General features: G+C 37.1%; 3 protein-coding genes across 6 annotated transcripts; all 3 read left to right on the top strand.

The window, feature by feature from the left end:
- The first annotated feature begins 6,348 nt into the window (after positions 1-6,348).
- LOC144059491 (LRRN4 C-terminal-like protein) lies at positions 6,349-8,997 on the top strand. The gene is made up of 2 exons (XM_077578618.1): positions 6,349-6,480; positions 7,955-8,997. Exon 2 carries the CDS (start codon positions 7,957-7,959, stop codon positions 8,740-8,742), a length of 786 nt encoding a protein of 261 aa, XP_077434744.1. The 5' UTR covers positions 6,349-6,480; positions 7,955-7,956; the 3' UTR covers positions 8,743-8,997.
- A 355-nt stretch (positions 8,998-9,352) lies between these two features.
- Positions 9,353-11,273, top strand: tstd1 (thiosulfate sulfurtransferase like domain containing 1). Its single transcript, XM_077578619.1, has 4 exons — positions 9,353-9,502; positions 10,551-10,679; positions 10,812-10,974; positions 11,100-11,273. Exons 1-4 carry the CDS (start codon positions 9,361-9,363, stop codon positions 11,152-11,154), a joined length of 489 nt encoding a protein of 162 aa, XP_077434745.1. The 5' UTR covers positions 9,353-9,360; the 3' UTR covers positions 11,155-11,273.
- Positions 11,274-11,422: 149 nt separating this feature from the next.
- On the top strand, positions 11,423-16,758 carry top6bl (TOP6B like initiator of meiotic double strand breaks). Of its 4 annotated transcripts, none has more exons than XM_077578617.1 (14): positions 11,423-11,696; positions 11,870-11,966; positions 12,485-12,538; positions 12,643-12,725; positions 12,809-12,892; positions 12,975-13,030; positions 13,487-13,558; positions 13,726-13,921; positions 14,034-14,178; positions 15,307-15,465; positions 15,569-15,690; positions 15,758-15,868; positions 15,934-16,032; positions 16,103-16,758. In XM_077578617.1, exons 1-14 carry the CDS (start codon positions 11,676-11,678, stop codon positions 16,148-16,150), a joined length of 1,347 nt encoding a protein of 448 aa, XP_077434743.1. In that variant the 5' UTR covers positions 11,423-11,675; the 3' UTR covers positions 16,151-16,758. The 4 variants fall into 4 exon arrangements, with proteins under 4 accessions (XP_077434743.1, XP_077434742.1, XP_077434741.1 ...); XM_077578616.1 differs by having other exon boundaries at positions 12,613-12,725; XM_077578615.1 differs by having other exon boundaries at positions 12,425-12,538.
- Positions 16,759-17,074: the final 316 nt, after the last annotated feature.

Genomic DNA, 17,074 nt, shown 5'->3' with positions numbered 1-17,074 from the left:
ATATAAAATAAGGTTTAGGGATAAGAATGAACCGATATCAATTTGGACGATACATACCCGGTATTAACTTGGTATCAGATCGACTCTTGGATATTGACTGAGTGAGGACCAATGGTTGGCCTGAGGACGCGCGTGTTAAGTGACGATACTTCGGCTCTTTTCGGATTTACGAACAAGCACGAACGTGTCTCGTTGAATTCCAAGCTCACTAGCTTGCATAGCTCCTACACGGACTCCTCCCACATGTTATCTTATTTGCTAACCACGTAAATGGTTATGCTAAATTAAACAATTTTGTAAACTAACTTATGTGCCCCAGAGCGCGTCTAGTGAGATTGTTTCGCAGTTTAGGTCACAAGTCTGTTCCTTCCAGCCTGCTCTTAGCTCATAGTAACCCGACTTTTCCCAGCCTCCGAAGGAAGAATAACATTAGGGTTACATATATCATGATGTTTAAAAAAAAAAAAAAAAAAAACTAGGTCAACTGTGCAATTTGGAAACAAAGGACCAACTCCCTCTCTCCCCATCTTTATGAACGGTTGGGTGGCAGGAACCATGAAAAAATAATGATTTCTCAATTACGTAAGAATCAAAACGTCCTGCACAATTTCTATAATATACCATGTCAGTTATAGTCAAATATTCGTTTGTCGAAAAATCATTTGCTAATAAATTTAGGACCCAATGTTTTGATCTGTACTTTCCTTACTGTTTCATTCAGTCGTGAGCCTAATTTCAAGAGGATGCAATAATGTGCTGTACTGTATTTGTTTTTGTTTTTAGTTGAACAGTAACACGTGTTTACCACTAAGAGGCGCTGCAACTCTGTGTAAGATTTACTCAAGGCGATGAGACCAAGAAACTCTGACTTCATGGTACTATTGAGAAAAGAAAAAAACTCAATTTAGGTACTGCTGGCAGAAACACAGATGCAGTTTATTGCTGCTTGTTCTATTAAGACTATAACAGCAACAATGATTGTATAGGTCCAATAGTTGTGTGTTTGTGTTTTTTTTTCAATAACTTATGCCTCTAGGAGAACAGAAACTACAGCCAAAATAGAAAGTGAACACACCCTGATATATATGTATATATATATATATATTGGCTGTAGTTTCTGTTCTCCTAGAGGCATGATCATAACGTAACACTCTCAAGGGTGTTCAGTCATGTTGACATTTGCTGATTGCAAGGGCATAGCTTGCATGTGATTCACATCATGTTCTTAAACTTAAACAGACCATTTTTTTTTCAGCATTCATTTTTGCCGACATTCCCTGAGCAATTGACATTCCCTCCAATTATATTATAAGTGTGTGCATTAGTGTTGCCTGAATGGAATAGTGAAACATTTTATTATTATTATTATTATTATTGTTGTTGTTATTGTTATTATTATTGTTGTTATTATTATTATGCATACAATAGACCATCATTTTGTGACAAAGCAAGTTCACTACAATAAAATAAATAAATAAATTAATTAATTGGTAGTTGGAAATGACACAAAAAAAGTGCCAGAAGATGTTATTTTTATTATTTCTTGTATTGTGGCAAGAAGTCACACATACAAATTATTTCTACTCTATCCCAATACAGGACTATCTAGCGTGCTCAACGTTCTAGCTCATGTTTTGATACAAATGATGTGTTTTATCGAAATTGTCAGAAATATGACAATTTTAAACTGTGAGTAACATGAATTTAACACACGCTTTTGTAAAACGTTTCCTCATATTATTTTCCAAGACGCTTTCTTCTTTTTTTTTTTGATTCGACATCACTCAAACATCTGCTGAAGAATGATTCATTAGATGGTGATGCAACATCATAATGGTCACATGTTACTATTCAGCCTTTCTAGAAATAGCGAAACCAACATTGTCCCCTTGGGACCCACAGGAAAAAAGAAAAAAAAAACTTTAAATAGAAATTCACGTAATTCCACAAAGGCTGGCCACATACAATTACCTTGGGATTTCCCTTTCCACGTAATGTGGTGTCAAAGATGATCGGCTACAGTCAATAACCGAGCCTTGTGTTAAAATGGGAATCCTCAGAGAAGTGTGGGTAGAAAGGGAATGAGTATCTGTCTGGCAAAAGTACAATGACAAGAGGCCCACACATTTCTCAGACGTATCAAAGTCCTGAGATGAACACAGTCAAAGGGAATTTATTGGTTTGAAACTTGCTCAGTGGGCGTAGGTCAATATCTTGAATGTTGGCGTTCACTACATTGAGAAACAGTTTGGATAATTTTCTATGAGTATGTGATGAAGTTGCAACACCACCTACAATCGCTCAATGGTTAGGATGGCACAGTTTGTGCGACATGCTAAAACATGCTGTACTGGTGGGAGTGGAATTCTGCACTGGCAAGTTGCTTTTTTATTTGTAGTTGGATGACTCACTCTGGGTTCATTTATTCCTCCGGGGGCCTTATAGCACCATAGTTTCGACAAAACATCAACAGGCTGGCTGCGTTGTCCACTGGCAGCGTATACAAATCTTACATAATAAACGCTGTCTGTCTGTTCTGACTTTGAGAATTCAACTCTGGGATCAAATGAATTTTTACTTGTACATCATGTGGGCGAATGACTGAAATCTAAACAATCATATCAGCAGCGGAATCTGCATTGTCTAGACTATTTTGTATTGCACAACTTAAGAAGTAAGTCGACTTTCATCTTGGAATGACAACCTTTCCATGCCCTTTATTAATCTAGGACAAGGAGTGGTACTGGGTAAATGTAGAAAATCACATTGTGGGGAAAATATCAATAGCATAACAAAGGAACAGAAAAAAATAATTTGCAAGATCCACGTTGTAACAGATTCACATACTTTTTTTTAATCCATTTCTTGTAGGAGATAAATTCTTTATCTGTAGATTACATTCGTATGCAAAAAAATTTAGACCAACATTAGTTTGGTTGTTCTAGAATGCTCCAAAAATCATGTACTAGAATGTCTGCCAAAGAGCAGTCTCTCAGATCATTGAACAGGTGAAAATAAAAATAAAATTCTATTGTTCAATCCAATTTTCAATTCAATTCAAAATATTTATTTCATTCTTTAAAAGAAAAAGAAATGAGAGCTGACAAAAAAAAGAAAAACTATATGATAACTGTATGATATCTGCCCCTAATCTGAAAACACATGCACACAAATTCAACATAAAATAAATGACAGCAAACAGTCAAGACGTTTTCAAAGTAACAATTCAACAAAATAATTCAATAGAATGAATATATTATATTATTATATTATATATATTTTTCCATTAATTGTGCTTTTATACATTAAAAAAAAATACAAATGGACTGAAAGGATTTAGTTTTATAATCCAGATTGTTCCACAAACTGACACCTTGAGTTGAAATACATTGTTCTTTTTGTTTTGTTCTGTAATTAGGTTTGGAAAAAAATATCTGTTCCTCTTACTTTGTACTCACTTTCCCTTTTTTAATTTTTTTATTTGCATGTTAATTGGTAAGATTTAATGATGGGCTTTATACCTTATTTTAAGGTGGTTGAACTCCATCAATTCATTACATTTAAAAGTTTAAAGTTGTATGAATATTGGATTAGTGTGGTCTCTGTATCCACATCTGAAAACGACACGAATAGCTGCTTTCTGTTTGTCAAGAACAATCTTGTTTTAATATTTTCAGAGGTTGACATGCACATGAGTAGAGATTAGGGGTGTGAATTGCTTAGTACCTGGCGATTCGATTCACATCACGATTCATAGGTCACGATTCGATTCGATACCGATTAATCCCGATACGAATCTATAAATTGATTAATGTGATTTTTTTAAAACTCAAATTTAGAAAATAATAATCAGTAAACTTGTACATGTGCACTGTAAGATTTGTATGAAAATGTATTTATTTATCTTAAAATTCAGGTTGCAGTCTGTTTCATGTTTAAACAGCACTGAAATCAAATATTAAGGCTTAATGTTCCATTAATATAACATTCTTCCATGCTTAATGTGTAAATCCTAACCCTAAGTAAGACGTTTTTTTGAATATTCCCATAAAAAATTGATATTTAAAAATCGATTCGGCCGCATATTGAATCGATTTGAGAATTGCGCGCTGTAATATCGCGATATATTGCCGAATCAATTTTTTTCTAACACCCCTAGTAGAGATGTGCATGTGAATTTTGTTGACTAATTGTAGCATTTCTCTGTCATTAAGCAATGTTTAGCTTTTTGTACTTGTGCTGTTAAATTTACATACCCGAGGGGCATGTAAACTTGCAAGGACAACTGTAACAACTTTGAAAAGTGTAACTTAAACCATAAAGATAGCAATGACCTAAGATTTTCCACCAAGTCAGTGATGCGCAATTAGTGGTGACGATCTGCTTCAAAACATCAGCTCAGAAAATAACCTGCTTTTTTCCAATATTTGAAAAATGTATAGCACATTAGCCTGATACGCTGTCTCTAAATTCCTGGAAATGCATCGCTCCCGATGAGCAAATAGCAATGTATGTGGAAAAAAATGCTGATGCATTTCTTTTTACCAGTTAGTAATGTCCTGCTGATAATTTAAATGGCTACGCTGTTGGATTTATAAATGTGTAAACCTGACTAATGATTAGTCAGTTTGCCATCAAGTGTATTGTACAAACTCTCTCATTCAAATGTCATCAGTCTGTCATCATCTTTGACGTGTCTTTAAAGCATTTAGAACTTCCTCAAAGAATATTCATAGTTTTATTGACGACATTTCTCAAAACCGTCACCGACTGTGCACATCCATTTTACCATTAATAGGAAACACGTCGAGATATTCACTTCAAACTAAAACTGTTGTCATCTACACAATTACAAACCAAAAAGGATACTGTTTAATAAGAACATTTGAGGGGGGAACTTAAATAATTTCAGACTGGAGAGAGACTGTTCAGAAAATGAGTCTGATAAGCCACAGCAACGTGTACCATCCAGTTACAGGTTTGTGAAACTTATCAGTGCCCACATTTCTGAATAGAATGGCACATGGGGGCTGGAGGAGATGGTTATCATATCGCTAAGCTAACACTACCCGAAGACATACAAAAATGTGTGACTCTTCTATGTTATCATAAAAAAAAAAAGGTTTGGCTCCAAATTGCAAAACTGTGACGTTTTATCCTTTACAAGAACGAATAAAAAAAATATATTTGTGAGTTCTTCTTTCCGTGCACTCCCACACCTTCAGTGAATCATAAGCAACACTCTGAATGAGATGCTGTTTTGCATTATGAAATGCAAAAACACAACTTCGGGCTCATTGTAAATTGATTGTATGTTTGTGCGACCATTTTCTTTGTTTCGCCTCGCCAAAAATGTTTTCCATCTGTTCATACTCAGTCGTTGTGGGTATAGTTGACATTTGACACACTTGCACAAACTCTCTCTTATCCGGTGCATCTGGCCAATATATCCACGCGTGCTCACAACTGTGTGGACATCTAAACACAGCATTTTTGTCATGTCATGTCATGTGTAATGCGCAAACAGTATGGCTGTTGAAGTCCATCAACGAGTACTGTAGTTTTATTTGGCTCAGCTCTTCAAAGAGTTGTTTAATCTTTTCAAAAATTTATTGCTACCTCGTTTGTAATCAAAAAGGCTTCCCGTCATATGAACATGAATAGATTAAGGCAGGAAAGTTCACATTCACACGATCTCACTTGAAAAGTGAGCCTTTTTCCCCCCAATATAAAATATTTTATTTGAAGGGAAATAATGATGTAAGAAGGAATTTGCTAAAGAAAAAGGCATGTTTTTTTTTCTTTCTTCTACCGCTCGAATAAGAAGAACTTGCACTTTTTGCCAGTTTTACCCCACAAAGGGGTTAGCATTCAAGGTTCCGCTTAGCTCACAATAGGGGCTTCATGAGCTGGATGGAGACTATTAGAAATAAACACGCATGCATTCCTCACCCCCTGCTCTCAAAGGCGCACAGTCATGCTGCTGACCTTAACGCTCTATTCACTAGAACACCTGCATAGCTTGCCGGAAGTTTGTAAACACGGCTTTTAGCTTAAATAATGGACAACAGCTGCAAAAACACAACACACACAAGTAACGGCCTCCTTCGTGCAGGAAAACAATTAGTATGCTGAGCAGTGCTCAAGATGATGGTAAAACTACACACCCCAGTCCTGAAAACACGTGTTTATATTAATTCCACTAAAGACATATAAAAGTGTTATCACAGCTTGAAGCTCTATTGAGAAAGGCAGCATGGTTTGTAAAAAAACAAAAAAAAAACGAGCCGAGGCAGTATGTGAAATAGAGACGGGGGGGAGGGAGAGGCACCAAAGGGAGAAAAAGAGGGGACATTGAAGAGGAGGCGGTGGAGAGGAGGAGAAACGTTTTTAGACTCTCACAGTGAGAACACAAAGCGGCAAGCGCGCTCACGAGGAACAACTGAGACCACGCTTGAAATATTCATCATCACCAAACAGGTACAGTAAACCAATCTCCTTTTCTACATCCAAAATGCAAAACAATGCTACCGTTTAGTCTTTGTGATTGAGTAATCCGTGTTGGCATTCAAACAAAGCAATCATCTGGAACCGTTTTTGTTTCACTTGGATTATCGTTAAATTCCCACGGAAACCACTGAGCTTTTCAGCGCACTCATTTGGTAAGACTCCAGTAGTGTTTGTCTTTTGAAAAGGTCAGTCAGGAATATTTCTTCCAGTCGACATTTCTTAGTCAAGTATTTTCCACACTTCAAGTTTTGGTAACACCAACATCATGTACATACTCGGGGATCTTTGTGTTGTTAAAAGGAAAAAGATGAGGATTTTTTTTTATTGTCCCTGACTTCCTTATGTGTTTGAGCCATCATTATTAATTGTTTTTTTTTTCTTTGTCTTTAAAGCATATAGAACATCATATCAAAAATGGACACTTGACTTTACATTAGGTACACCTGCATTGTCTGTGATACACTGTGTAATGTGTCTAATGCATCAAATTATAGTTAGTTAGTTAGTTAGTTAGTTAGTTAGTTAGTTAGTGAGTGAGTGAGTCAGTGAATGAGTCAGTCAGTCAGTCAGTCAGTTGAAAATAAAACCAATGTCACCTTTGTAAAAATTCCATATGCTGATTTATGTTCAATACCACTTTTTTCAGAACCAATACGTGTGGTCAACTCTTGAGTAGGCTACCGATACCAATTACCAATACCAATAGTACTTTGATACATAAATCCCCCCCCCCCCAAAAAAAAACAATGATATATGATTTTAAATAAAAACGATTTATCCCAATATAGAGTGTTTCCTTAAAATTGCACAAAATTAATGGCAATTTTCTGTTTTCTTTAAATATGTAATTTCTAGTTCCTGATCATAAAACGGCCTCCACTGCGAGTACCGATACTTTGACATAAGGCCAAGTAACATTCCGATACTGATACTTGGTATCAGTACTTGCCCAACCTTAGCGTTAGTTGTTCTTGGCCATTTCTCTACGGAATGCCATTGTATTTATCCTAAGCCGGATGAGTCTCATTAGCAAATATAACTAAGTGTGTATGCTAAGTCTATCTATTTCGCAAAACATCAGACTTTGCTGACTCATTTTTGAACATTTTCAGAAAACAGGGGGGGCAAAAAACACAACAAATTCAACAAACAAGAAGACTCCAGTTGCTTCAATTTAACCTTTGCCGTTTACCATGACCTGGATGACTGAGAATTTATATAATATTCATAAATAAATAAACAAACAAAATTCTTAGTAAACACAATTATATTTATTATTGATATTGTGACAGTAAAATAAAAATGACTCAATCAATTAAAAATTATACTATTAATCTAGTGATTTGACAGACAGTGACAATGTCATATGTTTGAATTGGTCAACATGGGTTAGTTATTATTATTGCATTGTAACGGTAATCATCCTTGTGATGTCTCTCGACAGACATGACATCACTCCGCAGGAACCCGACTGCACTTCTCCTTTTTCTGAGCGCCTGGCCTCTCCTTCACTCCCACCTCGTCACTGACGCCGCTTCTACAGTCCCTCCCATCACTCGTCCGCGTTTCACGTTTATTACTGGTCTGGGCGCAGATTACGATGAGTTTTATGATGAAGAGGATGACTCCACCAGCAAACGTCCTCCAGAAATAGTTGCCACCACAAGGACACGGTCCCTACAACGTGAGATCTGCAAATTGAACCCCTGCTTGGAGAATCAGGTGCCCTGTGCCAAGCTCTTGGCAGAGACTGGTTGCCTCTGTCCTGGCATCAGTGGGGCTGACCAGACTCCTCATCCGCCACGCCTACATGCACTGGTGCCGATCCTTAAGGGGGATAACAGGGGGAAGGTTGAGGTGAAGTGGTGTGCTCCAACCTCTGTGGTGACTCAATACAGAGTAGTGGTGGAAGGAAAAGATGGAAAAGCTACAGAGTTTGGGGAAGCTTCTCGACAAGGCTTGGTGGAGTCTTTGGAAGTTGGAACCAAAGTGTGTGTGGAGGCGGTTAACAAAGCAGGACACAGCACGCCCACAGAATTTTCCTGCATGCGATATGATCCTCCCTCGTCATCAGACTATGAAGTGCTGGCAGGTATTATTGGAGGAGGAATTCTTCTCTTGCTCCTCATCTCAGCTGTGATTTTCTGGAGGTGTCATAAGAAGAGAAACGCAAAGCGAGACTCAGCTGATGGACTCGGAAACCCATCATACAGCACAGAAGGGACATTGTGATCCATGGTTGTATTTTAAACACAATGGGAAACATGTCAAGAGAGGATTACTTACCATATCAGGAAATGTGTAAACATAGAAAGTAAACAATCAGGGTTTTGTTTTGTTTGTAACACACTACATTTCAGGGCTAGAACTACCTGTTTATGCTGGCAATTGACTTAAGTAGATTTCTAGTACAGTTTTTGTTAATATTATTTTTTGGAAATGACTGAAACTTTTGTAATAAAATAATCCTTTGTGGAGAAAAAACGAGTAACTCACTTTGTGTTTTATATGGGTAAAAAAAAAACTCAGCTTTGGTATTATTTTGCGTGAGAAAACATTAAGCTAGATACATTTATAACAGAAAACATTGTTTCAGAACTTAAGAACTTTATGTGGTGAATTGTTGGATATAATTTTTAAAATAATGTATTAAGCCTCTGAAATTGTGAATGAGTCATGTGACAATCTGCCAAACTATATAGTCAATTAAAATTAGCATATTTTTATATAGTACTACTATAACATTTTATGACTGGTATTTATTTTTTGTCATTTACCGAGTTACACAAAAACGTTGATATTATTGGTTGAGAGTAATGTAAGTCCCGCCTTCTTTTGGAATGCAAAGCAATGATTTGTCACCAAACAACACCAGGAAGAAGGTGCAGTCTTATGGCACGGATCTATAAGTCTGTTGTCTTTGGTCATTTTTTGTTGAAGAGAAAAGCTCCTGCATACAGTGTCGTATTATCTACTAGAATGGCAAATTCAAGTAAGTGAATATAGTCCGATTACTTTCTTTATCAATCTTATTTTTGGCGGGCGTTTTGTAACGTCCTTTTATTTTACTTTCAGTTTAGACACAATTGTGTAGGCTAACAAAAATGGAGCGGTTAAAATGTGTGATAAAAGCTGTGGGAAATGAATCCACCCTTATAGAAACACGATGTTTATTCATGTGTTACTTGAGGGACAAGTAGGGGCTCAGGGACAGGCAGCGCAGACTAAAGTACACAAGCAGCAAATGCGTCGGAACCCGGAAGTTCGAACGCAGGCACTTAGCAACGTCCTAGCAGCAACGCAAAAACAAACAAATATGTTAGAAGTTGACATGCCTATAACCATAAATGTCTGTCTGTACATACAAAATCGCATTTATGTCCATATTTTAAAATTTTCCTTAACAGTTGGGATGCACAATCTATCGAAAAAAAATTGCATTTTGTGATATCCAACAATTGCAAATAGGGTAAATACAAATAGTAAAATACAATTAACTGATACATTGAGTTTGCTTATTTTGCCGCATGAAAAAAATGAATTCTTTCATAATGTTATATCTTTCGATACATGTTAAATATTGCAATAATATCTATCACTATATTCAACAACTATATTGCATAATTTTCCAATGTCGGGCAACCCCAAAAATTTAAAAAGGTACTGTAAATGAGATTGGACGTTGAATGTGCTGCACAATGCACAACAGTACATAGAAAGGTCCTAAATCTTCAGGCAGTGCAGGCACTAGCTGAAAAGTTTGATAAAATATTACCTGCCGTGTTAACTGTTTACTATAAGTACTGCTGTTAATTTTGGTCCACGACTCTACGTGTAGTGTGCTGATTGGGCTAAATTATTAAACTTTAATTCTCCTTGTTAGGTGTGGAATCGTATTACTCATGTTATGCAAGAACTACTTCACGCTCTATAATTGTGTCTTATTATTTGAGGTCTGGCCTAAAAGAAAGTGCTGACTTTTTTCTTCATTTTTTTTAAGCATTCAACATTAATTAATTAATTTATTAATTTTTTTACAGCCACTAAGGATATATCATATGATGGTCTGAAAGAACTTTTGGAAAAAGGCCGAAATGTACTTCTTGTTGATGTCCGTACTCAGCAGGAAGTGGACAAGGGAAGTATACCTGGATCTCTTCATATCCCAGGTCAGCTCTTGCTTCATCATTTACTTTTAAATACAGTACTGTTTACCAAAACCGGAATGCTGTCATTAAAGCCGACTTGTTTTTCTTGTATTAAATATTTCCATCTCATCTCATTTCACGTCACTAACTTAGTTGATGCAGTAGAAGATGCCTTTCGGTTGGAACCAGAAGCTTTCAAAGCGAAATATGGAGTCACCAAGCCACCGTTAGACAGCTCAGAGCTGGTCTTTCACTGCCAGATAGGAAAACGAGGGACAACGGCCACAAGCAAAGCAAACCAACTTGGCTACTTGAAGTAAGACAAAATAACGAAGCACGGTCATATGGGCTTTGACTGTATATTTACCCTTGTTGCTTGGCACATACAGATGCATTTGTTATTCGTGGAGTAAGCACCACGTGTGTGTTTTTGTTTTTTAGTGCACGTAATTACGCCGGAGGATACAAGGAGTGGTCTGAGAAAGCAGGACAGTGACTTTTCTTGAAGGAGAATATATTTGCTGAATTAGACACCATATTTTTGTGCTTATCTTTTGTGTCCTGATTTGTTTTCATTTATACTCCATGTTCTCATTAAAGATTTTACAAGTGGTATTTTGTCATCATTGTCAAGTCCTAATATTTAAACATACTAAAATTACAAATAACACAGACTGGAAAAAGACAGTTTATAGTTTTAATCCGTATTACTTACTAGTATACTGTATTTAAAGTTTTGTTGTTTGGTTTTTAAAAATGTGGTTAATGGTTAAACGTTTTATTCTTCCAACGAAGCAATGTTGCCAAATTACAGTATAAATGAATAATAATACAATACACTACTGGCTAAGGAAGTCTAGTATTTTAATAAAGTATGAAGGTAAAGCTATATATATGTAGGCAGAATAACGTGATCTAATTTCGAAATAATAGTGACATTATCAAATGATAGTTATTTAGTTAATAAGCTAGCACCTGTGACTGTCAGCACACAGGCTGGTAGCTGTTATACACAAGATGCTGGAAGAAATAAAACAGGTAACTAATTTGTTTTTCAAACCAAAAACTCATAATTTAAAACAAAAGTTATCATTTACTGTGGTTTTGTGGCCTTATTAAGATAATATTAATATTCTAGCGACAATTAACTTGGTAACATGTAGCATGCTATGCTAGTAGTGTAACGCAGTAGTTTTTTTTTTACCCCATAGGCGCTACGTCTATTTATGCTTTTGGGAAAGAAAGGTCACTGTCACGGGGGACTTTTGGTCCTTCTCTGGGCCGAACCGGGAACCGCAAACGTCACTGGTAAGTTATTACAGTATACGGAATTGTTTAACAATTTTAGATGTAGTTCAGCTTAAGCTATGTAGCCAACGAGACAAATACTAATTTGATACTAATTTCCTAAGTAAAAGTACGTAAATTATTCTGTTACACTCATTAAGAAGCAACCGTGCGTGTCAGCTGTTTTGATGTACATGTTAGTTATTTGAATGCTCTATTATCTACGAATGATTCTCATTCTTCCAGTCGGTGTTCAAAGGGAAATGGAATACAGTGTACGGTCTCAGTTTTCCTCCAGGGAGGATGAAGAATTCATAAACAAATATGCAATACCAGTCTGCCACAATAGGCCTACTATTTATTTGTAATTCAACTTGTAAATGATTTTTTTTTTAACCTGCAGCACGAGTAGAAGATTTTATGGACTAATTAACTTTTAATTTCCTCACTTAAAAACAACAACAACGTATACCCGGCAGTTATTTATGTCGATTCTTGGGAGTGGAAACGTAAACAAAGTCCCCCCATATGTGGTGCAGTTGCAGCTGCTGGTTCCAAATGGAAAAGAATCAGACCGGAAACAGTCCAAAATGGTATGTACACTCACGCATGGTGCTCACCAATTACTGACCTTTCCAACACAATTTTTTTTTTTTTTTTGCATTAGTACTCACAGATTTGAAGTTTCCCTGTGCAGGAACTATTTCCGAGCCTGACCCAGAGGATCTGCGCACTTTCACTGATGCGCACGGCTCCCTGAAATTAATCCTTTCCTTTCAGGTAAAAACTACATTAATTGTTTGCAAGTATCTTGTACAAATGAGTACTTTTTCCGGTTTGGCACACTTTTTTATGCTTCACAGATAAAGGATGCAAGTTGCTTCAGTCCAGAGTGGTCTGCACGTATCAAAGCTTTCCTTAGCGTGTTTAGTTTGGCCAATGGAGCGGTAAGCATGGTTATGCATAGATATATTTCTTCCTTATTATACTCAAGTAGAAAGAGAAAACGTGAAAATTCTCCTTTCATAGATCAGAGTGCACCTGCTTTGCAAGTTCCCTCAGCAGGTCATTCAGCAAGAATTTAGGTTTGTATCATTTATGTACCGCACCTGTGCGCTCCAAATAGAATTTTGTATTTGTTGCTGTGAAATTAAGGACAATTATACTTACTGTCTTCAATGTTTGGAAAAATGGCAGAGACAATCCTGGATAGACTCGCATGTGCACCAAATTGTAATGGATTCATCCTTACCACACAACACCGTTACACTGTTGTGAAAATTGGTTAAAAGTACTTTTTGCATTCTAAGTAACTAAGAATGCCTTAATAAAAAAAAACGAGTATGTATAATCAGGTAAGTTGTATTTTTTACGCTTTGTTTTCTTAATTTTATTGATTTAATTTTGATTAAGTTAGTAGTTAAATTGAATTACATCTTTAATACATTTTGAACAAAGTCAAGCCAAGTAATACAGCTCAATATATTTTGCATTTAAATAACTATTAAAAACAGCCTGATAACCTAATGTTTTTCTTTCAGAGCGAACTTCACAAGGAGACTTACACTGGCAATGAAAGCATCATTGATGTTTGATGTCACCTGTCGTTCCATGTCAGTTACTGGCAGTCAGGTTCTTGTCAAGATGAACCAGCACAAATTCTGCCTTTACAAACATAATAATACTCAATTTCCCCCAAAAAATATTGAACAAGATATTTATTGCTATATGCTTTTGGAATGTTTGTTTAAGCTCTCCTAACATTTCTTTGTGTTTGAAGCACCAACAAGGTGGTGAAGAACGGAAGCTGGTGTCCCGGAGGCCACCCTTTCCCGGGCAGCATGTTACCTCTCAGCATCCCACCCGAGACCATGGACAGCGGCCTTTATGGCGAACTCAGCATGCAGCTTGTGACCCTGCTGTCACCTTGTGTGCTTCAATACCCCAATCTGGAAACCCTTCTTACGCATGCGGAAGTATCCTTTAAATTTGTTTATCTTTATATTGTGTGTTTATCATACTGATTAGTGTATATACCTCAAGGGGAAATTCAACTTGGACTCACTGACTTCCTTAACTTGTGGTTAGGTGTTTGCTTACACCCCTACCAACGCCCCCATAACATTCTCCTCCGCCTTCTTCCGAAATCTGCCTACTCATCTGGACTGCCAGGAATTTGGGCAACGAATCCTTCACTGCTCCTCCGACACAGCTCGACGACAAGTTTTACAAGGCACGGTACACACAGATGATGCATCAAGATGCGTTGTGCGTCACTTCCAGAACACGGCGTGCTCTGAAGAAACATTAGTGATTTTTTTAAACGATGATGTCTTAAGATAAACAGTTTAAAAACCTTATATGTTCACCAAAGAGTGCGTGTGAACACAAAATTGGCTTGATTTGACTTGTTAAAGCCTTGAAAGAATGCATGGCTATTATTTGAATCCATATTAAAAACACATTTTAACAGAATAGTTCTCACATTGGGAAGAATATAGTATATGTGTTAAGTGGCAAAAGTGAAAGGAAATTATTAATTCTGTCTAAATCGGTAATTACTAATTAGCACAAAAAGACAAAACGGCTAAGATTTGTTCACTCTGCTTTGAGAAAACAGCCGACTCTCATTAGAATGGCCTGTTTTTCCTTTTTGCTGAACTGTTCCAAAATCATGGAAATCTGTTCCAAATTATTTTAACAAGCTCAGGGTGCCTGTTTTGCGGCATAAAATGACTTCCAGGTTTGAGAAAGACTGCAGCTTGGGTTCATATTTGTCTTCAGTTTCTTGACGTTATCCCACATACTTGCCAATGACTTGAGGCGCATCAACTAATTATTGTGCCGCATACAATTATTTGATTCATATTTCCTAAAATGCTACACTCGTTTTCAAAGTTGGCCTTGGCATATTGTCACATCTGGGTTATGCTTGCACAATGTGGTTATTGAAAAAAAAAGAAGTTTGTTTTAGTTTTACCACAAAGCTTCAATCAAGCTGTTCAAATGTCATGCACTTGAGCTTTGATGACACTTTCTAAAGACATTTGACCTTATACGGCAGTTTTGCTTACCGTATTTTGTTTACATACAGCACTTACAGGAACGTGCCACTTATATTTGGAGCAACTTACATATAATAATCATAAATTGCAGTGACACCCATGTAAGCCTTATATCTTGGCCTGATTCAAGAGGAACTGATGTTCCATCTTTTTGTAATCATACACTGCAGCAGGGATGCTCGAGAAGCAATGATTTGCATCATGGAAAAATACGCAAAATCAACTTGAATAACGTTCTTGGCAGCGCTTCTTCTGCGGACTTGTAAAATAAGTTTTGCTTCAATCTCCCTCTGCAGATCGTTCACATGAAGGCAGCATTGTGTACGCCGTGGAGCACCAAACGTGTCAGGAACCTGAGAAAAGGTTACATTTGCAGCACATCAAACAGAAACTCCTGGTCTTCCTCTTCCTGCAGCACACTGACCCGTTTGCGTCGCAGCTCTCAGACTTCATGGGTGAGAACTGGATGGAGCAAACACAAAGCGGATCTTTTAGTCATCCGTCTTCTGCCGGAGATTAAAAATTTAGAAGATTCATTATCATGTTTTTTTTTTTTAGTCACTGATGCCCTGATTGAGCACCACCTAGAGGACATTCTGAACAACAACAGGCGGGCGGTCACAGGTGCGCTGCAGACGGAGTTCAGCAACACACTGAAGGCTCAAGATCGCAAAAAGAAGGCAAGTAAAGGCTCAGACATGCACATGACAGTGTGAATAAGAAAGGTGCTTGTGTTTGTGTGTCAAGGACCGAGAGAAACTGCTTTCAGCTGCTGAAGTCATTCTCAGCGCTTCCGTCAGTATTGTGAGCTGCAGCACCAACTGGAACTTCAGACAAGCCTGCTGGAGTCGCATGCAGGTGACATGCCTGATGGCAGATGTTGTACTTTTCCAGATGACTTACATCCATTCATGTATGCACAGGTGAATGATACTCATGAGCTGGCGGCCTCTCTCCAAGAAGCGTTGCTGAGGGTGATATCATGGAGATGTGTCCCTAAGAATGGATGCTACTCTGCTCAGGTACCCGAGGAGGTTTGTTTTTGTGATGAGCTCTGGCATGTGCCAATCGTGTTGTTTGTTTACTTGACAGGTAGAAGAACATCCGGAAAATTCTGATGACACCAGAGCGGAAAGCTGATCCTGTGTTTGAAAAAGCATTTACTTATGTTTGAATTATCTTAATTTATTTGAACTAAAATATGTTGAACCTTTTGTTTGTAGCTTGAGATCTTTCAAACCTGAAATACATGTAAACGTTGTGGACAGTGTTGGCACTCAATACAGTAATGAATTGTCCATATTCATATGCTGCACTGTGTATGCACATAAAATATTAACTTGCACTGAATAAACTTGTGACTGGCTAAAGTGCACCAATGCGCTCACTTTTCACCACCAACCTTATCTTATGAAGACTGCAGAGCTGTGTTATCATTTCCAACAGCTATGAATGAAACCAAATGTGTACATGACTAACTTGACAGGAAGGTCATCAAGGATGCTGTGGGAAATTAATCAGTTTCCCTGAAAATTTGCTGACATTTTTTTTAATTAGCAATTGAAAATACATCTATATTAATCTGTCTTTGTGAGTGCTTTTCAGCAAGCATATCAACTTTTTTTTCATTAAAAAAGCTCATGATGTAATTATTTCATTTTCATCTGACATTTTTGTTTGGTGTTTTTCTATGAGATTTTCCTAATGTAAAATGGTTGTCTTGGCTCAATAAATTAAGTAATGGTCTAGATCAGTGGCCCATTTTTATTAGCATCAACAGCTCAACCACGGGAATTTTAGAATAGCCAGTTGTTTTTTCCTTATTTTGTCAGATTTCCCACTCACGCATAACCCCAACAAAGTAAAAATCACAATTGTAGTTATGCGTGGTAATCCATAGATGGCAGTATAGCCTCAAGGGACCGGGGGTTTGCATGATGGGAAAAGAGTACTGTTCCTGATATGAAGAGTTTGAAATAAAAGCAGCTAGCGGAAGCTAGCATAAAAAGGCAAGTGGACGCTTCTTTAAACACAAGAACATTAAAACAATCACTTTAGGCGTTA

This window comes from Vanacampus margaritifer, chromosome 10 (assembly GCF_051991255.1).
Source record: "Vanacampus margaritifer isolate UIUO_Vmar chromosome 10, RoL_Vmar_1.0, whole genome shotgun sequence".
NCBI lineage: Eukaryota > Metazoa > Chordata > Actinopteri > Syngnathiformes > Syngnathidae > Vanacampus > Vanacampus margaritifer.
Note: the sequence above shows the minus strand (reverse complement) of the source record. Positions and strands in the feature narration are given on the sequence as shown.